The 22,796-nt window shown below is 45.5% G+C and overlaps 1 protein-coding gene across 5 annotated transcripts in view; it reads right to left on the minus strand.

Annotated features, from left to right (window-relative positions):
- Nucleotides 1-22,796, minus strand: part of Rarb (retinoic acid receptor beta) — a 648,239-nt gene that overhangs the window by 120,358 nt on the left and 505,085 nt on the right. Inside the window, exon 1 of one of the 5 annotated variants that reach the window (XM_060391001.1) lies at nt 2,932-3,669. The exons of 2 other annotated variants lie outside the window; for them this stretch is intronic. In XM_060391001.1, coding sequence (XP_060246984.1) covers nt 2,932-3,085 — 154 coding nt within the window. In that variant the 5' untranslated portion in view covers nt 3,086-3,669. Of the gene's footprint in view, nt 1-2,931; nt 3,670-22,796 lie in introns of those variants that run through there. 2 more of the 5 variants (XM_021648066.2, XM_060391003.1) reach the window with 2 other exon arrangements.

Here is a 22,796-nt window from a genome sequence, read left to right on the forward strand (position 1 = left end):
GAGTTAGATCCTGCTTAAAGCTTCAGTTCCAGGTCTCAGGGCTCGAAGAGGGGGACTTTTCTTCCTCCTTAATCACACGTTGCTACTATTCATTTTAAAAATAATTTCTTCTGAATGGGCAAAACCCTATTCAAAAAGACTTTTTTTCCCCCAGCTTTTGATCTGTTGAAAAGGAAGAACACAGGGAAATGGGCCAAGATGCTGTCACCCTCGTGATTTCACCAAAAGCAACTATATTTAGACTGAAGAATATTAAGATTTGTCCTGTGCCCACAGAGCAATTAATGAGGAAAACATCTGGAGTTACCTAAAACCAAAAGAATCCAGGAGGCATCTGAATAGACACTTAGTGACCGGGAAGGAGCCTTCCAGGATTGTCATCTTTCTGTTATTTACACCACATTCCCTTAGTGGCCCCTAATCCTGATTTCCAATGTTTATACCAAACAGTTCACAGGCCCTGCTACAACCAACAGCTGGCTGGCATATCAGTTTTCTGCCTTTAAAATTAAAAGGAAAATAAAGGGAGTATTCTAACACTTTACAAAGTGAGATCCTGGGGGCGTTCTTACGTTCAAAGGTTTTAACCTCACAGAGACAGACACACAGACACACACACTAAAAACCTAAGCAGGTTTACAAGGTTGGAGATAGTTTAGTAGGATTTAGTCCCAGATTTTCCTCTCTGCCCCGCTGTTTCCTCTGTGTTAAGAGCAAAGTTGATCTGCACCTTTTCAAAACAGCCATTAGGTAAGATGGAAAACTAAGTCCGTGGGATTTAAACTGTTACTTATGCAAACTCGGCTCTCACAGGGCTTTCATTTCAAAGCCCCAACACTGCATGACACAGATACTTACCAGAAAAAAAATTTTTTTGAGAGCATGTTTTAGTTATTCTTAATTTCTGCAACAATGGAAAGACCTGGAATTCACTGGTTTGTGGACAACAGGGCCAGCCTGCAGGGCACGGGGCAATACTGACACTTGACTCGCTCGGCTCCAAGTTGGAGTATGGGCTGAAACTCTAGCTGAAGCTGACTACAATGAGCACTGATTGCCCTGCTTACAAAAATAAGACACTGGAATTTCTGAAACCCTTTTGTGAAATGCCTTTATTTACTTTGTCTAATGCAAGTTTCTTTGATTAGTTAAACCTTGCTCTTATCAACACTTTTTGCTTATCGGCTTGCCCTAGGCGAGTGACACATTCAACACCCGCTCTACCCAGATAAAGCAAATCCCTGTTTAACTTGTTCAAGAATAAACAAAGCTTTTCCCTCCACTCTGGCAACCTAATAGGCATGTTAGGGGGGCTAACTGCAAAAGGGAGAATTTCTACAAGCAACTCTGCTCCACGAGCGCTCTTTCTAGGACAGTGTTTTCCTTCTACTACAAATGATTCAGGACAGTCCTCCCTAAGAAGCCGAAGTTTCACAGTGCTCAGTTCCCTGCCATCCCAAATAGAATGTTCACATGGAAAGGAGGGTTCCGAGGACCTGCTAGTGATTGGGAAATATTTTCTAATAATAAGTTTCTTTGCCTTCTCTAAGAAGAAAATGAGCAACAAAGAGGACAGGGTGTTTGGGAGCTGCTGACTAGTAAGGCATTTCCTGGAGCGATATTCCCTTCTCCTGCCTGTGGCTCTATGAATGTTAAGTTGGACGGCCAGGCTGTTGGCATCAAATAGTTATTGATTTTCCAGCCACAGACCTGTTGATTTTCTGGCCCAAGAAGCGAGTCCCCCCTCCCCCTTTTTCCTAAGAAAAAGTTTCAAAGAGTCAGCTGACACGCTGCCGCTGCCCCCTACTCGCCGTTTGCCTCTCTTTACACAAGCCACCATGTTGTTAGGAAAACTCAATTTTTTCCAGTTAAACTTTGACCTCTTTGAAAACAAAGATTTAAAATGTCATTTTCAGGCTAATGCTCCAATGAATTGTCAAATCAAGTACTAAAAACATTTTGATAGATAGATGAGCCATTTATCTCAATCACTGTCAGGGTGGCCAAGCGTCCTGCAGGCTCCCCCAGCCGGCTCTAGGTAGGCTTTCTCAGGACTCCTGGTCATTTCTCAGCCCGGCAGCTGAGCTACTGTTGACCAGTGGAGCCAGGCCTCTGCGTCAGCATCAGATAACCAAACAGTCAATATTGTTTTTAAAAACGAGGCCACTCCATTTAGATTTCTTTTCTTTTAACTGAAGTCCAGGCTCCTGGCTGAATAGTAAGATACAAAATAAATGAATGGCCAGCTCAAGAGGTGTTGGTGGCCAGCGGTTCTCTAGCAAAACTGCAACTTCTTAGACCAACAAAGTGACTCGGAGAGGTGGCAGTGGGGTCAAAGCTAAGACATATTGCCTTCGCTCAGCAAAAAGAATGAGGAAGGCAGCGTCCTGCACCAACCTGCCCTGTGCATCATGAGCTCTGGGGCAACCGCCTTCACACTGTTGCATTCCTTGAAGGGACGATGTCATACTTTAATTACTTTGCACTGTTGAAACACACATGGGGGAAGTGTTACTGGGCTTGTGGCTAATCCCAGCCAAGTTAACCCCCTTCTGCACTCCTTAAACAAATCGCATGCTGTGTCAGATCACAGTACTTGAAGAATGTTTCAAGTATGACCTATTATTTTCCCCTTCTCTCCATACATATTAAAAAAAAAACACACAAAACAAAACAAAACTATCTTCAAGAAAGAGCGGGTAGTATGGGAGAACAGGGGCGCATGAGGCGTTTTTGGGGAAGCAAACCTCCAAGAGGAAATTTCAGCAGAGATGGAATCCATATGCATGCCTGCCTATCTCACTCCTTCAGCATTAAATCATTAAACCCTTTGTCTTGCCACCATTGCACTTTATTCCAGTGTCTTTATTGCATGCAAGAGAGACATTTTTTTTTCTTTGTAGAAGAAAGGAAAAAAAAAAATAAACCTACATTGAGCAGTGTGCCGGTGCTGCCATTCGGCCTGGGTGAATCCACTGAGGCAGGCTTTGAGAGCCTTCTCCTGCAGCATGCAGGACGGGCTCGCGGTGTAGAAATCCAGGATCTGCCCGGGACTCACTGACAGAACATCCATACAGTCAAACATGATCTCTCCGCACCGCGCTCTGCAAAAGTGCTTATCCTCTAGGTGTGGAGGCGAGCGGCACAGAAAAGTCCACGAACTCCATCAAACTCTGCCCCTTTTTTGGCACGTAGGCTGTTGGTCTTTTTCCCAGCCCCGAATCATGAATTATGACAGACAAGCCAGCTAAAAGCCTGTAATTGATCCAAATGATCATTTACCATTTTCCAGGCTCGCTCGGCCGATCCAGCCCGGGCGGGGGTTCCCGCACCGATCCCAAGTTCTCCCTTCCAGGCGACGCCCGCGCAGGCCTCCGGGAGAGCGCGGGTCCTACCCAGCCGGTGCCCAGACGCGCCCTGCCCGGGTGGCTCGCGTCCTCGGCATCCCAGTCCTGCGGCCGCGGCGCAGGGGAACTCTGGTCCCCCCTTTGGCAAAGAATAGACCCTCCTGCCTCCGAGCAGCTCACTTCCTACCACTTCTGTCACACGGAATGAAAGATTGAATTGCCTAATATATGCGAGTGAACTTTCGGTGAACCCTTCCCGGGCTGCTAACCTTCAAATGACCCAACCCGTCTGACATCACCAACTCCCAGGATTCTCACAGCGCTTAAAAACTCCCAGCAGCCCTGCAAGAGCCGGCAGCCAGCGAGGCCGCGGCCAGCCGCGCGGTGCTCCCCACGGCTCAGCGTGCAAACAATGCCAGGAGCGCAGGGAGGAGCGGGAGCGCGGCTGCGGTTTGCGCCTTTTCATTCGCCCGGCCCTGGCGGGGAGACCCTCGCCACAGCCCACGTCTGAAATTCCTCCCTTCTGCGCTGTGCCAGGCAAAGCCCTGGCGACTTAGGTATCTTTCCACTCCTGTAAAAGCACTCGGCAAGCCCCGAACTGCCGGTCGGGGGCCCCGCCACCACTCGCAGAAGGAAGCCTCTCGGGCCGGGAAACTTCCCATTGTGTGCGCAGTCTTTTTATTTCTTCTTCTTCTTCTTCTTTTTTTTTTTTAATCTCTCTCCCTCTCGCAGGCTCTATCTGAAGGGGTTGCCCTGGCTCCCGGGGTGGGGGAGGGGAAGGGGAGGAAGCATCTTCCGGGACCTACTTAGATTTAAAAATCCCCTGCAGGCTGAGACACCTGGAGCAGTTACAGATTAGTTACTGCGCTAGATAGCGCTTCTCCCCTCTCCTTTCCCTTCTTTTTCTCCCCTCTCCCCCACCGTTTACCGCTCTCTGCCAATCCCTCTCTTACAAACCACAGGCAGAAAGCGAGAGGCAGAGCAGAGAGACCGAGGGTGTGTGTGTGTGTTTGGATATGAGAATGAATTTTAGATTCCGGTTTACTGGTTGGTGAAAATAGCGGCTCGGCCACTGGTCGTCGTGTCTAGGAAAACTGATTTTCACTAGGACTTAGTTTTCTCTTTTCTCCTCTGTCTAATGGACCCTTTGTAGTGCTGTCCACGGAAACAGCTACCTCTAAGTTCTCAATAAACGTACAGAGGGAATATCAACTGTGTCTCAGCCGCCCTTTTCTAGCTGTGGGACTTCTGCCACGGACACCCAGAGCTGCCGAGGGTTCAGAGGCGGATAGGGCTGAACCCACCAACGCTAAGGGCTAGCTGCTTGTTCCCACAGTCCACGCTCAGGGAATTGTGTTGGTGCCTCTCCACCAAGCACATGTTCCCACACGTAATTAAATGCATATTTTGAAAACCGGGCAAGTATGAGGGTTAAAAGTCTGAAACCTCCGTCTACCCCCACCCAATCTCACCTGCTCTTTAAAAACAATTTTCAGATAAGAGGATTTCCCTTTTTCTTCTTTAACCTGTTTACTCTGACTCAGCCCTGAGGAAGGAGCTGTTTTTAGTTCTCAATACCCAGACACAGTTGGTATAGATGGAGCCAGGCAGGTAGGGCTCTCAAAGGGAAGCCACCGGCCGTGGCAGCTAGCTTCCAGCTTCTCCTGCTGGATGCAGGGTGCAGGAAAGAAGATGCTGGGAGGAGTCAAACCCTCTTCCTTCTCTGCCTCCCTAGTAATTCTCCCACAGAAGGCTGGCAAGAAGATTGGCTGGGAAGCCCGGGCTCCAGTCCTCCTTTCTGGGCAGTGCTGGGAGGGGCAGGCTGCGAGGGACCCCCACCCTTGCTGAAATGCTGCTCTGACTTGACTGTCCTGGCACAGAGGGGAGCCTGTGCCACACTCTGTCGTGGAGGCAGAGAGCCCCTAAGAAGGTATGCTGAGGTTTTGCCATTGAAAAGTTCAGAGTGCTGGAAGGGTGAAGCGGAAGCGTGGGCTGTTTCTCTCTCCTTTCTGCACCCATCCATTTAGTAAGCAGGCCTTGTTGTTAGAAACCCTTCCGCTACAGAGAAAACACACATCCCAAGCGAGGAAGCACATAGGAATTTACAAAACAAACTTGCAACCTGCCTCCACTGAGCCAATGTAAAGATATAAAACCCTGGGCGGTGTGGGACTTTCTGCTTGGCCCAAGGCACATACTGCCCCGAATGCTTCCTTAAGGCCCTTGGTTCTCTGAAAACAGAGTCACCCACACTCTGGAGTGTAGAGGAAGAGGTACTGACAGAGGGGAGAAGAAGCGGCTGAACTGAAGTACAGTGAGTTTAAAACTGAGAAAGCTTGGCCTGTGGCAGCTATTGTGTGTCTGTGCCCTCTCTTCAGGAGGTATACTTCCTTGATGATCATGGTCCCAACGTGCAGGGAGGCACTGGTCACAGGGACAAAAGGATGAGCAGTGGGGAATGAATCCCAAATTCTGTTTCTAGCCAGCCTCATCTAGGAGGCGCAGCTCCCAAATATCTTCCAGAAATGTGTGCCTGTGGGTGTTCCTAAAATGTCTTCCCTTCAGGAGGTCTAAGCAGTGTCTTAACCATTCTAAAACTAAGGTTCCAAGGGCGAATAGAGGTACCACTCTGGGGAACTTGGAGATCACTGGGCTTCCACACAGAACACGGATGAGCGGTTATGTACAGTTATGTACAGGGCTGTGGGCGCCCCTCCCCGGAGCGCCCACTCCTGGAAAGGCTCTACTCAGCAGAGAGGAGGGCTTCCACACAGCTGCACAGGTGGAGCCCACAGCCCTGCAAACGTTAACCCTTCGCCAGGTGAGGAGGAGGAGGAGGAGGAGGGGCACACAACAGGTGGTAGGGAGGGTGTCATGACACTCCCCACCCCGCTCTGTGGGGGGTCTGAACAGCCCACAGTCTCAGCTAGGATTATCCTTTTGCTCGGCTGAATGGATACAGTCACTCACAAAGCTCTTTGGTGATGTGGTGTGGTGTGTGCCTATGACTGGGCAATTTCTTTCTTTGCACAAGGATCATTTAAATTTATAATCACCTTGAGATTCTTTTAATTGTAGTGAAATGAACTTGATCAGTATTTAAATCTGTGTGGATGGGATATTATGGGTTCCTTATAATGCAATGGGACTCACTAGCCAATTAATTATTTCTCATCATGGATTAATTACACTGGTAGCAGGGATTGAGGCCATTAGTAAGTGCTAATTCAAAAGCTGATTCACAAGTTAGCCACGTTTCTTACCATTTGTCAGTAAATCTACTTCTTCTGAAAACATAATTCGTCCTCTGAAATCTTTCTTTTAAATAGATCTAAGGAAAGTGCCAAAGGTAAGTGATGTTCTTTGAATATATATTCACGTACGATAATGATTAATGGATAGGGTAGAAAGTAAAAACTAAGCTAATTTGTTCACGATGAAGTGTAAATGATTGACACTCACTTTACATCTGATCTAAATATCTAGCAGGAACTTTCCCAATATCACTTTGTGGGAACACCTGCTTTCACATGGACTGGCCTCTTCTATTTTCTTTGTGTTTGATCAATGAGCTAATAAAAGTTTTCCCAATGAGAAACTGGACAACAAGCAAAAACCAAAAAAGCAAAAGTCTGAGAAAAAATTCATTTTGTTTGAGAAAAACTATGTGTTTGTCGGTGTGACACAGCACATTTGAAAACCATAATCATAAAACAGGAATTTATAGCCAGGGTTCAGGGTCTACATCTGTTTCTCTGGTTCTGAAGCAGCAATTACCCACTGGACAATCCTGAGCAAAAGCCCATGAATCACACTCAGCAAGCATGTCGGAGCCAGAGAGCTTCCTGAAGACGGAACTGTGTCTGAGTGCACAGAGCCAGCCTTGCCTACAGCTCCTCACTGCAGACCCTTTCTAAGTCTAAGCTCCTCCAGGTTCAAATGTACCACATGGGCCACAGCCACACAGGCCACAATCACGGAGCCATAGCCATGTGGGCCACAGCCCCGTGGGCCATACCATGAAAAAATCCCACCCACACTGGAGCAGACTTCTTTGTTTTAAAAAGACAAATCTAGCTTTTTAAATGACTTTCATTTTTATTTAAAAAAATTTCCCATTAGGATGTTGGGGACAAGGCACTGTTGGGGGAGTATTTGCCTAGCACATGTGACGCGCTGGGTGTGACCCCAACACCATATAAACAGGCCCTGGTAGCACACACCTATAATCTCAGGGCTTGGGAAGTAGAGGCAGGAGAGTGGGGATTCGAACTTCTTCTCAGCTTCAACTAGAGATAGGGACCTGGTTGGGATACATTAGACCCTCTCACACACTCCCCCCCTCAAAAAGCCAGAAGAGTGTTTTCCTATTAGCCCTTCAACGCCTCTTGTATTGTTGCAATGTCCTTTTCAATGTCCTCTGTGGAGAGAGAATACAGTGGGGCTCAGTGATACAGGTTTGCCTGGCATCTCTTCTATTCCACACTCATCACTGAGGAAAAGAGAAAAGGGAACTATTGAGCGATATTTGTGGCTTTTCAGGGAAGCTGAGGCTGGTGTATGGACACCACAAGGTAACCCTAAGGCCTTCCCAGGGCTGTCCTACCAGTCATGCCGGTTTTCACAGGCTTTACCTGGCAGCCCACTGAGGCCTCTCTGGCTGGCCTGCGCTCTGAACACCTGCTGACGCATCGAAGTGCAGACAAGAATAATGTGCTTGCAAGTGAGCTGAAGGGAAATTCATTTACATAACCTGGTGGTGGACTAGGATTGGCCCATGATTTGTCTGTGCCCCGTGTTCTCAGTATTTCAGAATTTTACTAAACTCTACATCACCTTGTCTCCATTGGTATAAGGTGTAGAAACACACATGTGGGTATTTTGTTTGTGTTTTTATTTTTTTCCTTTGCAGTGCTGGAAAGCCTGAAATGCTTCCAAAGCCTGAAATGTTGGTAAAGTCATACCCTAAACCCACATCTCATGCCCACTAGGCAAGCATCTCCTACAGCCCTGCACCCCAGCCCACACCCTGGGTTTGTTAACACCCTCATTTTTCCTTCTTTTGAAGTCACTATCCACTTTCAACTTGTTCACACCATGCATCACGTGGCACTTTTTATGCCCCTCATCCAGGTGTTTCAGAACGTGTCACCCAGAACCATCTTTCTTGGTTCACAGAGTCTCACATCTCCATTTCTCTCAGTTCCATCTGTGAGGAATGCTCACTGCTTCTCCACCTTTGAAACACACACCAGAGCTGAGCACACTGGTACTGCCTGGACTCCCAGCACCCTGAAGAGAGAGGCAGCAAGACTGGGAGGCGTGGGCTATGCTACAAGACCTTGTCTTAAAAACCAACCAAGCAATCAACCAACCAACCAAAAGCTGAAAACCAAAATACATACAACAACAACAACAACAAAACAACCCAGAGCCCCTCTTCTCTCCTGTCCACCAACCCTGCTTTTTACCCCTCGTTTTCACTAACACCTCACAGAGCAGCAGCAACAGGGAGATGAAGAACCGGTCAGCCAGTGCCAGCACAGCCACCTATGGCCTCACCTGGCTACAGTTTTTTAGTATTACTCTGTGTGGTGGTCTGAGTAGGAATGGCCCCCATAGACTCGTGTATTTGAATACTTGGCCCTAAGGAGTGACCCTATTAGGAAGTGTGACCTTGTTGCAGAAAGGGTGTCACTGTGGATGAGGTCTCAGATGCTAAAGCCATGCCCAGTGGCACAGTCCCTTCCTGTTGCCTGAGGATCTACACGTAGAACTCTCAGCTCCGTTCCCAGCACCATGACTGCCTGCATGCCTCCATATTTCCCACTGTGACAGTAATGGACTAAACCCCTGAAACTGGAAGCCCCAAGTAAATGTTTTTTATAAGAGTTACCACAGCCATGGTGTCTTTCCACAGCAATAAAATCCTGACTAAGACAATCTGCTTTATTTATTTACTTTTTTTTTGGAGGGGGGGTCTCATTTCACTGTTTTCCGATGAGCTAAAATGAGTCAAGCTACCTAAATAGGTGAATGATCACAAGCAGAGCCAGACTCTTTTGGAGGATGGGATGAAGTGTGACATTTCAGGGTCACAGTAGTAATAAAAGGCAACCTCTCAGCTGCTCAGCATGGCCTCTCCAGTGACCAGGTGTGTGATCTGAGTCCTCCTTGGTCCTTAAACTGTGCAGCTTAATTCAAGGGAAACCAACAAAACCAGTCCCTCAGTCACTTAGATGCCCTGAAAGGTCACAAAGGTCACTGTGCAGACATTAGGTGTCACTGTTCAAAGTTCTGCCAGGGCCATGCTAATGGCTAGGGAGGGCAGTGTTGGGGTGCAGGCAGAGTTTAGAGACTGGGTGAAACTTAACTTTGCTTCTTCCTTCCTGTCTGACCCCAAGTCAGCCAAGGCACTCTCTGCAAGCCCAACTCTCTCACCTATTCTGTGCAGTCTAAGATGATGCACCTCAGAGGTACACAGGAGCAAATGCTAGAACTTAGAATGCTATCTAAGATATAGTACAACTTTGAAAATGCCAGTGTGTGTCTGCCAGGAGAAAGTACAGCCAGGAGCATATTGCCAGCATCTACCCAGAGTATGGGATGCAGGTCTAGAAAATTCTGTCAGAGTAGACATTTCCACCAGGTGCTTAGGCCTCTGAGAGCATTCCCAGGTGTTTCTGTACATGCCAGCTAGGATGGGTTTAGTCTGTGGTGACACAGGCTTTGTAAATGGAGTCTCCAACTTAAGATGCCTCATCTTAACCAGTTTTCCTGTGGTGCAAGCTAGAAGCACTCAGTAAAAGCTATACTTGTAATTTTGTTTGTTTTGTTTTGTTTGTTTGTTTGAGACAGGGTTTCTCTGTGTAGCCTTGGATGGCCTGTACTCTCTTTGTAGACCAGGCTGGCCTCAAACTCACAGAGACTCACTTGCCTCTGCTACACTGAGTTCTGGGGTTAAAGGTGTGTGCCCACTGAGCCTGGCTATACTTGATGTTTTGAATTTTGATTTTCCCCACCTGGATTAACAATGTGAACAAAGATACTTTTCTGAGACAGGTGTTTGCTGTGTAGCCCAGGCTGGCCCCTGGTCACGATCCTTCTGCCTCTACCATCTAAGTGCTGGGTTGACAGGTGGCTGCCCTATGTTGGCTTGGCACACACTCTCTTCCTTTGCAGGGCGGTAGTGGCATGCCACAGCTTCCCATTCGCTACAGATCAGGAGGGAAACACATGATCTTCTGCCTTGTGCTAGGCTGCTAAGCACTTACGCTGGGGAGTTGAACTCTATCAAGTATATTCCTGATACACTGTATTATCCGCTTATGGCAGGCTTATCAGGACACATTCCTGAAATCAAGGAATGCCTACATTGTAGGTTGTTTTTATTTACAGCATAGATGGTAAGTCAGAATGGCAGTGAGATATTTAGAGTGCCCTCTACTCCTGTAGGAGGCAGAAAATATTTACACGACTTACTGCTTTCTGCAGAAGGTCTGCTCAGTCTCAGGAACGTAACACCAATTATAGTAAGTTAAATAGCGGTGACATTAAAAAGGATACAGATTTACATTATTTTTCTATCTCCTTTCTCTCTCCATTCATCCATACATTCCACTTACTCATTGATCTGAGTATCTCATTCATCTTTTCATTTATTAACTTGATGGTTATTGCTATTCTTTGTTGTCAACTTGGTTACATATGAAATTAAATAAAATTTCTCCCCAAAATAATTTTTTTTCTTAATTAAGTCATTTGAAATGATGGAAAGAACCATTTTTAATCTGGATCTTTTGAGGTAGAAAGATATACAATATAATCCAAAAGATGCTCAAGTATACAACAAGGACATTTGCTCAACCATGTTCATAGCAGCTTTATTTGTAATAGCCAGAAGCTGGAAACAACCCAGATGCCCCTCAGTTGAGGAATGGATACAGAAATTGTGGTACATCTACACAATGGAATATTACTCAGCAATAAAAAAACAAGGAAATCATGAAATTTGCAGGCAAATGGTGGAAAGTGAAAAAGATTATCCTGAGTGAGGTATCCCAGAAACAGAAAGACACACAGGGTCTTTCTGTTTACTCACTCATAAGTGGATATTAGATATATAATATAGGATAAACATACTAAAATCTGTACACCTAAAGCAAGAAACAAGAAGGAGGACCCTGGTAAGATGATCAGTCCTCACTCAGAAAGGCAACCAAGACAGACATCAGAAGAGGGAGAAAAGAGGGAACAGGACAGGAGCCTACTACAGAGGGCCCTGAAAGGCTCTACCCTGCAGGGAATCAGAGCAGATGCTGAGACTCATAGCCAAACTTTGGGCAGAATGCAGGGAATCTTATGAAAGAAGTGGGAGATAGTAAGACCTTGAGAGAACAAGAGCTCCACAAGGAGAGCAACAGAACCAAAAACTCTGGGCACAGGGTTCTTTTCTGAGATGATACTCCAACCAAGGACCATTCATATATATGCAGCCCATGGCAGTTCAGTGTCCAAGTGGGTTCCATAGCAATGGGAACAGGGACTGTCTCTGACAGGAACTGATTGGCCTGCTCTTTGATCACTTTCCCCTGAGGAGGGGAGCAGCCTTACCAGTCCACAGAGGAAGACAATGCAGCCACTCCTGATGAGACCTGATAGACTAGGATCAGAAGGAGAGGAGGACCTCCCTATCAGTGGACTTGGGGAGGGACATGGGTGGAAAAGAGGAAAGGAGGGTGGGATTGGGAGGGGAGGAGGAAGAGGCTACAGGGGGGATACAAAGTGAATAAACTATAATTAATAAAAATAAAAAATAAAAAGATATACCATATATATCCAATAAATCTTTATCTATCTATCTATCTATCTATCTATCTATCTATCTATCTATGTCAGTTTTGTTCCTTTAGAAATCTGTGACTAATACACCTTATATTTACTACTAACTTGTGGTACATTTACCCACCTGCTCATTTATCCATCCATCCATCCTTCCATCCATCCATCCATCCATCCATCCATCATTTCCCCCATGATATAACCTGCAGGGATGAAGCAAAGTGGCTTTTAAGAGGACAGCATGCAAGACTGGCAGCAAGATTTCTCAAATCACACTCTTCCCACTTCTGAGGGACTCTCTGAAAAGATATGAAGGCAGAAGCAATGCTAACGACATTGGTCCCAAGGATTTAGTTAAACAAAATTGATAAGTCAAGCCATGATGGAAAGGGCCCACAGGTCTAACAGAGTGCCCAGAATCTATGCTAATACAATCCGTTCTGTTGACAACACCTAAGATTCTGACTAGAGGGAAGCCGAAGACACAGAATTTCCTCCAGACACTGCTGGGAACAGGGTGTAAAAAGTACAAATACTCCAGAGAGGGTACAGAGGGAATGAAGTATAAATTCATTCCAGCATCTGACAGAGAGAAGGGCAAATAAAAAAATCCCAAGGTGACTGAGTGAGAACTGTCAGTGAGAGTCAGGTAAGAATCCCTGAGGAAGTTCTATTATGCAAATGATGATACTCGGTAGAGATGTGTTACAGTCATACATGAAATGTTAACATAAACTTTTCTGATGAAAAATGTTTTCTCTCTTTGTTCAGATGGTAGGGTGTAGAGCAACCTTTTTTATCCATCTCAGGCTAGAGCTTGGAAACCTTTTAGGAGGACAGTGCTATGGCTTCTAAAGTTAGCTTGGGGCCTGTGGTAAATAAGGATGGCCCCCTAGGTTCATATATTAGAATGCTTAGTCATCAGGGAATTATACTACTTGAGAAAGATTAGGAGGTGTGGCCTTGTTGGAGGAAGTGTGTCACTGTGGCAGAGGTTTCAAAAGCCCAAGCCAGGCCCGGTGACTTTCACTCTTCTTACTGCCAGTAGATCTGGATACAGAACTCTCAGCTACTTCTCCAGTGCCATGCCTGCCTGCCTGCATGTAGTCATGCTCCCTACCATGATGATAACATGAATGTAAGCAAGGCCAATTAAATGATTTCTTTTATAAGAGTTTCCAAGGTCATTGTGTTTCTTCACAGCAGTATAACACTAAGATAGGACCTTTTTCCATTATACGTGCATGCTTGCATGTGTGTGTGTGTGTGTGTGTGTGTGTGTACACCACAAATGTGTACAAACCTTCATCGGTCAGAAGAGGATGTCAGATCCCTTGGAGCTGCACTTACAGGTGGTTATGAGCTGTTGTGTGGATACTAGGAACCAAACCCTGGTCCTCTGCAAGAGCAATACTTGTTCTTAGTGACCATCTCTCTGGTTCCCATTGTTTGTTTTTGAACCAGTGAAACTTCAATAACCATCTGCAAAGTTACCTCAGGAGGTAAAAGTTCTAAAATGAACAGGCAAACAAATATATGAGGAGAAAAAAAAAAAAAAAAGAACAGAACAGATGGTAATATGAGCCACTCACTTCCATTTATGCAGAACGTGAAGTGGAGGCAAAATGTCAGAGCCACAGAAAGCAGCCTAGAAAGCTAGCTCTGGAGTTCACACTTGGGGCCACCTAATGAAATTTCCAGGGCCCGGGTCCAGGAGTTTTAAACAAAGGATCACTGGCATTTACCTTGTGCACTGCAGCCTCAGCCCTTTCATCTGGGGCTGCACCACTTGGTGACCTCCAAGAGGACTTAGTGAGTTAGGTGTAGATGGGAGGGCCAAGATTCAGGCAGGTCTTTCAAGGCCTGTGCACGAGCAGGTTTGACTTTGGGCTTCCCTTGTTCTTTCAGAATCCAGTTCTAGCAACAGCTTCACTGAGGGAAATATAGCCCTCACCCAGAGTGCTGATAGCTCAGGGCACACTTCCCAGAGCAGGGTCTTAGCATTCAGAAGATCAGAGGAATCGAAGTCCCATCTCACTTCCCTTTCCTTTTCCTCCCAGAGGCAGGTCGGTTGTATGACCCTCATTTGAGAGACACCTTCTCTGTACCTACAAGAAGGGAGCTGAAGATACAGGGATAAAGAGAGGAATCTGAATGAGCAGGCTGCACAGAATTCTTCCTAGACCAGCCCCAGCGGATCGGAGTTAGAATCCGGAGTGTTCCCCAGAAGCAGGGTTTGTAAGTTCAGTCTGCAGTTTGTGCTGCTTGTTTGAAGAGTGTGGAGCCTGTTGGAGGCTCCTGGCTGAGGAAGTAGTTCTTCAGGATGAGAACTTCGACACCACCCCTGTTTCCACCTGCTTTCCTGGCCCAGACCATAGGAACAGCCCCGTCTCCATTGTGGTGCATGGGAACCATGTCCACATAAAGACCCCCTTTTGCTGTCTTGTCAGGTGTTTGGTCACAGTGACACAAGGCCAATAATACCATTGCCTCTGAAAGATCCAAGGAGGGCTGTCTGACACCATTTTCTTGGCTGGGGCTGGCAGACTCCAATGGTTATAGAATAACATTTTACTGGAGATCAGGAAGGAAACTTTCATTTGTTTATAGGTTTTCTATGGGTGCATTTGTAAGCAAAGTAATTACAGCACAGGCAATGAGTTCATGAAGCTTCACAGATTTATAATCTGTGCCTTTATATCAAAGAGATTGTTGACTATATGCATTGGCTACTGCCCACTGAACTGATTTTGAAGGATCCGACTTTCCATGTCTTACCCAGGCTTTCTTTTGTCTGAAATTCCCAGTTCCAGTGACATGCAAACTGTCTGCAGCTACTTTTCAAACGTGCCAAACACATTTCTTCATGAGCTCCTTTTGCTTTACAATGTTCTTTGCTTAGATGTGAACACAATTATTCTATTACTTTTTTGAATATTTAAAAAATATTTATTTTTTACTTTACATCTTGATTGTAGCCCCTCCCTTCTCTCTTCCCAGTCCCACCCTGTTTCCTTTCGTCCCTCCCCTTCTCCTCCGAAGAGCCTTCCCCCATACTTTATTACTTTTTAAAACCTCTTTTTGAAAGTTAATCTAGCAATGATGATTCTGATTAAAATAAGACCCTAACTCTTACTCATCACCATGGCTTTGGCTGGGTATGATTTAGTTTTTGGTACTTCCTGATGTATCTTTGCTAGTTCTTATTGTGTGTCTCTGATATTAGAAAGTAGTCCCCTACAGTACAGAAATTCAACCCAGGTCACGTTCTGATTATTGTATATGTACCAATTATTTATCTCAGTAAAGACTGACTGACTAAAAGAAAGAATGAATGGCAAGGGGTCTCTTTGATGATATTGGTTTTATCAGAGCTATGCATAATTTGGTAGAAAATAAAAACTGGTTAAAAACCATGGTTGACTGCCTCAAAGCAACCATAATGAGCCCGTTATAAGTAAAATGAAATTAGAAACAGCAATTAGATGATGTCAAGAATAAGTGACATGTGTGGCATAAGACTGTGTTTCTAAGGCATTGATGGAAAAGTTCAAGTAACATTTTCTAAATGAAGGCTCTGGAACAACAAGGTATCCTTTGCAAGAAAATAAAACATGGAGTTAGTCAATTTACATGGAGCATGTCTCGCCTCTGGGGGCAATGGTCTCCTGAACCTACTCAGACCTCGGACACCACCACTGCTAGTTCTAGAACTGATGCAGGATGTTCCAACGAGGGGGTTAAGGCTTCTCATAATATTTCCTATAAGCCCACACCTGTTTGTTTATATCCCCCATTTTTATTCATTATTAGCCAGATAGAGCCAAGTAATTGTGGTAATGATACTTGCTTTTTTGCCCAATGCTGGAATGCTAGTAAATTTACTAGCTGGTTACTCGCATGCCTACCTGGGTGCCTGTGCCTGTTGATACCCCTCACGCTATGACTCTCTTCAGACAGAAAAGGGATCTTGGAACTACAGCCGCCATTGTTACTGCCATCTCATTGGCGGCTGTTGGAGCTACCACCGCGGCATTAGCCATGAGTCATACTGTGCAGACTGCTCAGACCCTGAATAACCTTTTAGCCAATGTAGCTCATGCCTTAGATGTACAAAAAGGAATTAATGCTCAACTAAAAGGAGGCTTGATGGTGTTCAATCAGAGGATTGACCTCGTGCAGGAGCAAATTGATACCCTATGGCAAATCGCTCAACTTGGCTGTCAATGAAAGTATGCTGGACTTTGAGTCACTAGCATACAACATGAGAATTTTCCCTGTGCTGCAAATCTGTCTAAACAATTGTCTAGCTATATTTTAGGTAATTGGACTGGAGAATTCGATACTACGATGGAGCAGCTGAGAGTGGCCATTGTCACGGTAAATTCTACCAGAGTGGATGCAGGACTAGCCACAGGATTATCATCATGGATTGCTGCAGCCATGAATCATCTGAAGGAATGGGCGGGCATGGGAGCATTAGCAGGCCTTCTGGAGTTTGTCTCCTTGGTTTGCCTGTGGTATATATGCCAGATTAGAGTTTCACAACAGCGTAATGCAGCCATGACCATTCGGGCCTTTATAGCCATTGAAGCAGGACAGTTTCCCCAAGCATGGTTGGCTACCATAAAAAGCTAAAATGTTATGCTCAGGATGCGAGGCTAAGCACTGCACTCAGGGTCAGCCGCTTTGGACCCAGAGAAGAGCATGTCTGATTGCATGCGGGTTGATGCCCCAGGTCCTGCCTCTGAGAAAAAGGTATCCAACGGGTCTGATGCTCTTTGGGTGGATGACACCTAAATGAACATCAGTACAAAGTCCCAATTTATTTCTAATATCAGAGATCAGACCTCTACTCTTGCCTGATGCGTCTAAAACAAAAAGGGGGAACTGTAGAGAGCTGCGGAATGCTGTGCCTTAAAGATAGAGCTGGTTTCTGCCTTCCACCTTCCCAATGGTGAGTGCTCTCTGTCATGAACAACTCCACATTTGGCTAAGGCTGAGGATCTGGCTTGCTTCCATGTATGTGGACCTATCTGCATTGCCCACGTGGCATGCTGGGGTTGGCTACCCAGAGGCTATTTAAGCTGTGGGTTGGCTTTCCCCAGGGTCAGATGATTGTTCAAGGTTCCTGAATAAACTGCATTGAAAAAAAAAAGAAAAAAGAAAATAAAACAAAAGAAGCAATTAACTTATAGTACAAGAGACAACACAAATTTAAATAAAATAGATCATATCTAGGATGTGAAACTTTTAGAAGAAAAAAAAATCTTATATAGAAAAATTAAGATCAATTGTTAAAATTCACAAATAAATACATATCTTTTCAACATTCCTGGATGGTAAGGAGTTTGAAATGGAAGTGTCACCAAAGGCAACAAACCCATGAAAAATGTCACAGATAATTAATCACTAGGAAAACAAAGGTTAAAGTTAACGAGGACTAGAAACCCGGTTTCTCAGATACAGCGCTTGCCTTGTCAGCAGAGACCTGAGGTCCAACCCTAGAAGCCAAGTAAAAAGCTAAGTGCAGGCAGTGTGAACTTGTAATTCCAGTGCCAGGTATGCAGGCAAGGCAAGACACTCACTGAGGCTTCCTGGCCAGCTAGCCTACGAGCTCTAGGCCAAAGAGAGACGCTGACTCAAAACACATGCCAGACAGTTCCTGAGGGGTCTCATCCAAGGTTGTCCTCTGAGTCCCTACATATACATGTACATATATGTGTGCATGCAGACACACAGAGTGCTGCCACAGAGCACTAGGAATAAATGAACCGACACTGTGGACAAATAAGTGTCAGAAATAATGCTGTGTGAAGGAAACAGAAATATATAAAAATGTATAGCTCTATCAAAGAAAATCAAGAAAATAGTCCAATTGATCTTTGTGATTAGAACCGGGATGCTGGTCAGGAGCAGGTCAAGACTAAAAGATGAACAGGTTTTGACATGTTCAGTTTCTTGGCCTGGTTGGGTGTTTGTGTTAACTTGTATAAATAATACTAGGTTTGCCCTGATGTGTGTACTTTCTCCCAAAAATGTCATTTCAATAAAAGTATTTAGTTAATAAGTAAAGAGTGGGTGAGACAGGTGACTCACAGAGTATTAAAAACCCTCAGTTGGTCTTTTAGTAAAAATGTTTGAACTCAGCTGCTCTAGTGTAAGTAGCTAAATTGCTCTGAGAAGGAACAGAAATGTCATGGGCAGTAACTAGCACTGACTATTTAATTCTATAGGACAAAGAGCATTTGATAAAACCTTATGCTAGCATCCATGTAACTAAGCCCCATTGGTTAGTAGCAAGATAATAACACTTAAAAAAAAACCAAAGTCTTAATATTTAAAAAAATATTGTTTTTACATTTAAAGTTTATATCTGAGTCAAAAATGCAGAGAAAGAATGGAATAGTGAGCTGGAGACAAAAGAAAAAAAATGTGCTGTTTTTTTTCTTTGTGTAATTGTCCACTATCAATTCCCCACCAAGAGGCACCTTGACCACAGGGCATTATTACAGGATAATAAAGCCCATCAGACAAGCTAGCATCATTACTGGGGAGTACCCCTTTCTGTGATTCCTTAAACACGGCTCCTCCTGTCATTCCTGGATGACAGATAATTTTCAATGTCAGCTGCTGCCTCCTTCACAATCGCCTTGCTCTTCAATACACAAATATACCTTCCTGCCTCTCCTCCCCAAAGACCCTGTTCTCCTCTTACAGCTGCCTCTGTGGCTTTTACTTGTCTGGAGACTTTCAGTAGCTCCTCGCACACCTCATCTGTGGATGCTTGTCCAGTTAGTGAGTTCCTTTACCCTGTACCACCTCAGCAGACAAAATCATACAGCACTAGCTTTGAAGGGCAGGCTTTGGCTTCAAGTATCGACTCTTAGCCAGGCAGCATGAATTCTGGGGTGGCTAGAGTCTTTGGAAGAAAGGTTGAGAGGTGCAACCTTGGCACTGAGTAGGATCAGAGTATATGTGGGCTCTGTTGGAAAAGGTTGAAGTCTGAAGTCTATGGATAGCCATTTATTTGCACTTGGTCTATGATGACAGACTCCCTTTTCACAGGGGGCTTCTAAAAGTCTCCCCTGATTGATCCCAGGCCTTGTAAGGGTCATCACATAACCCTCAGGCAGATTACAGGCCAGACCCTTTCCTGATAAGAAAACAGCTCCAGCCAACATCTGGGAATTCCTAGAAATGCCCTGCCCTGTTAAGGATCTTAGTCTTCATCAGTGACCTTCAGCTGTACTTGGAGATTCATGCCCTCCCGAACACACACTTATAGGATAATTAAACACTGTTTTCTCCTTCTTGTAACAGGACCATGCTACTGCATGAAAAATGAGGCGCTGTACCACTACATGCAAATCAAGTATCCCTAACCCCTGACCCCAGTGAATCAAACATATTCACCCTCAAAATCCCTCCCACTGCCCAAGGTTTATAAATCCCTGATTTCAAATAAACTGGGGGCAGTGCCACTGACTGGCTGCATGATACCATCAGCCTTCCACCATGACCCCTTCTCACTCTGTCTGCCTCCAGCTCACTGGGCCTGGGCCTCGCCCAGTACATGTCTCTTGCTGCAAGCTGACCAGGCATGGGCTTCTGCCTGCACCTCTTCAATGCTCAGCAGTGCAGCTTAACCAAGAACTGTAACACTCTGGTACTGCCATAGGCTTTGCAATGCCCCAGTTTCCATTGCTACCAGTGAGGTCATGCTAAAAGGGCTAAACTTTAACATTCTGTAGAAAACCTTTTCCATACTCTGCCATAGCAGACCTCGCTCTAAAGTGCTCTAGCTGCCCCTGAGAAAAACAGAACCTCATTTTCTATCCGGAAGCTGAGCTTCAAGCCCCCACCTAGATCCAGGACCCTTTTGAAAGGAGAACAGTATATATGGAGGAACTATCCAGGTCCACCAACATTAAAAAATAAGTAATTCATAATTCTGAGCCCAGAACATGATTCCTCCTTGCACGCATGCATAAAAGTGTTTTCCAGGTAGGATTATGTCCTGTATCTCAAGGGAAAGCGTATTTTGTCTTGTGCTGAATTTTGCCCAGCATCAATCGCATATCTCAGAAGGTTATGCCTTTCCCCTAAGCTTCAGTGCCAGCCTGGGTTGTAACTACGGTTGTCACACGGATTCTCCATGAAGTCATGACATCTGCCTTTGCTCACCTCATCCTGAGTGTGGATAGGCCACAGCTCCAACATATTAAAATGCAAATGACTCCATCATAAATGACCTTCCTTTGTGTCTTCCTCCACATTATTCCTGAGCTATCCCATCTTCAGGCTTCCACATGTGGATTTTGCTCCCTGGAGACTCACCTGCAGCAGCAGGATCCAGGACACTCTGGAAGTTCTACCACGGCTCTGGGATGTGCTGGGAGGGGGTGGCGGTCATTAACTAAGCAAAGGGCTGGGATCACTGACTTGGAGAAACAGCTCCGACTCCTCTGAAAATTGTTCAGATACCTCAGTAAGGTCTTGACTTCTTGTGCCAAACCCAGGCCTGACCTTTGCCTGCTGTGCAGCAAAAATTTACCAATGGCCCTCTGAAGGGATGGTGGGGAGAGAAAAGTGCTGGCTGGTGCTGCTCCAGACACCCACGGTGTCAATATTCTGGCTGAGGCCAGTTTCAAGAATGTAACAACATGACATCACTGGCTCTGAAGCTGAAAAGAGATACCAAAAATTAGCTGAAATGAACCTTCCTAGGTGAGATTATCAGACTCCTCCTTTCCCAGCCTGTTACTTCCTCAGTGACTTCAAACAATTTCAGGGTACCATAAACAAATAAAACAGGAACAAACAAATCCTAAACTCACATGGCAAACAAAATTGACACCACTAGGCTCAGATAGTTCTCAGTTCCAAGATTAAAAAGAGAATGAAGACAAGAAATAAATCAAATAATACTTTATAGGGCCAGTTGGCACCAGGGGTGGGCAGTGTTTGGGTAAAAGAGCTGCCATGTTCACACGGGAGTCACAAGACGCGGCAACATGTTTGTGGCACTCACTGCACCACAAGCTTGAGAGAGCACACTTCAGACAGATGTGTGGCACTGAGGAAGCCTGTCCCCTGCCAGCTGATTCCCACCGTGGAGACACGGGCTAGCAGCCCAGGCCTCACTGTGTGTTTGCTCTTCAAAGAAAGGGTCACCACTGTGGCTGACACTACTTACCACTATTTTCAGCACACCATATGGTGTGTTTTGGCCACAATGCAAAATGTCATCAAGAGAGAATGGCAAGGTGCTGGAGAGATGGCTCCGTGGGTAAGCACTCACACACTTTTCTTCCAGAGGATCTAGGTTCGGTTCTCAGCATCCACATGGCTCACAACTATATAATTGCAGTTTCGGGAGACCTGAGATCCTGTTCTGGCATCTATGGTACACAGACATACATACAGAAAGAAGACCGTACACATAGAAGAAAAATAAGTAAACCTTTAAAGATACACAGAGATAATACAAATAGATCCTTGCTAACCTACACAGCATGGATGAAAGCAAATCTGGAAAGTGTAAGTGCTCCCCAACCAAACTTAAGGGAGACCAAGATCTACATGACGGGAACACTGTCTGAGGTTGTGTTCCTCTAGGGCTAAAAGTGGCACATGTCCATGTTTCTCAACTCAGCTGTACGAAGGGATCAAGATGCCTTCTGTGCTCGTGGTGAGCTGGACCACGGAACTTCCTGACGGTGGATGTGGGAGAATCACCCAGTTTGTTCATGGGCTGAACCCAACCCTTTGAGCTGTTAGAGAGGGAACCAACAGGAAGCCCTCAGCACTAAAGAAAACAAGCTCTTCCATAGTCTATCGGCTTCATAAAGCTCTATAAGTTTTGAGTCTTTACACGTCTTCAGTACAGTTCTAACTTAGAGGTGCCACTGCCTAGTGTTGGCAGGGACGGGCTCGTGGCATTTCACATTCTCCATGAACTCTTCGGCTGCTCAGGGAAGGCTAACCCTCCAGTACTGCAGGGCTAATACCCTTTTGACCGAAGGTTTGTGTCTGTGATGAATGTGTTCAGATACACATGAAGTTTGCAGTGGCCAGCAGCCAGGAAAATGTGCAGCCGCAGCAGATGCTACATATGGAGAGGGGGCTGAGCGTGGGTGCTGAGCACAGGCCGCACCGACAGATGCTCAGCGACAGCACACAGGCAGTTGGATGGTCTCCTGGGAGAATGGGGAGACCTAGGTGAAATAATTTTTTTTTTTTTTTTGTATTGTCAGTGGAAGATACTTCTGAGTTACACATTTTCGTGTGGTATTGAGTAATGAACTCACAGTAATGGACATAAGCTGCTGTGACCACGTGGTCCCAGGTCACCAGATGGAATCAGAACGAACCTGCTTTGCTGACACTTTTCTACCTGAGCGCTTTGCAGCATCAGTTGTTGTCCTTTCTTAAATGCTATGGTGGCATTTCTTCTGTTGTAATCTGTTGTGATTTACCATCTTTTCAGTGCTTGGCAGGTCTTCCTGGAACGAGTCTTTTGTGGCACTGGAGATGCCAGTGAGGCATAACTTAAGCTTCCTGAGGTCACTGTATGAAGTGTGTCCTGGTTGTTCACAGCCTATG

This window comes from Meriones unguiculatus, chromosome 9 (genome assembly GCF_030254825.1).
Source record: "Meriones unguiculatus strain TT.TT164.6M chromosome 9, Bangor_MerUng_6.1, whole genome shotgun sequence".
In the NCBI taxonomy this organism is placed as follows: Eukaryota; Metazoa; Chordata; class Mammalia; order Rodentia; family Muridae; genus Meriones; species Meriones unguiculatus.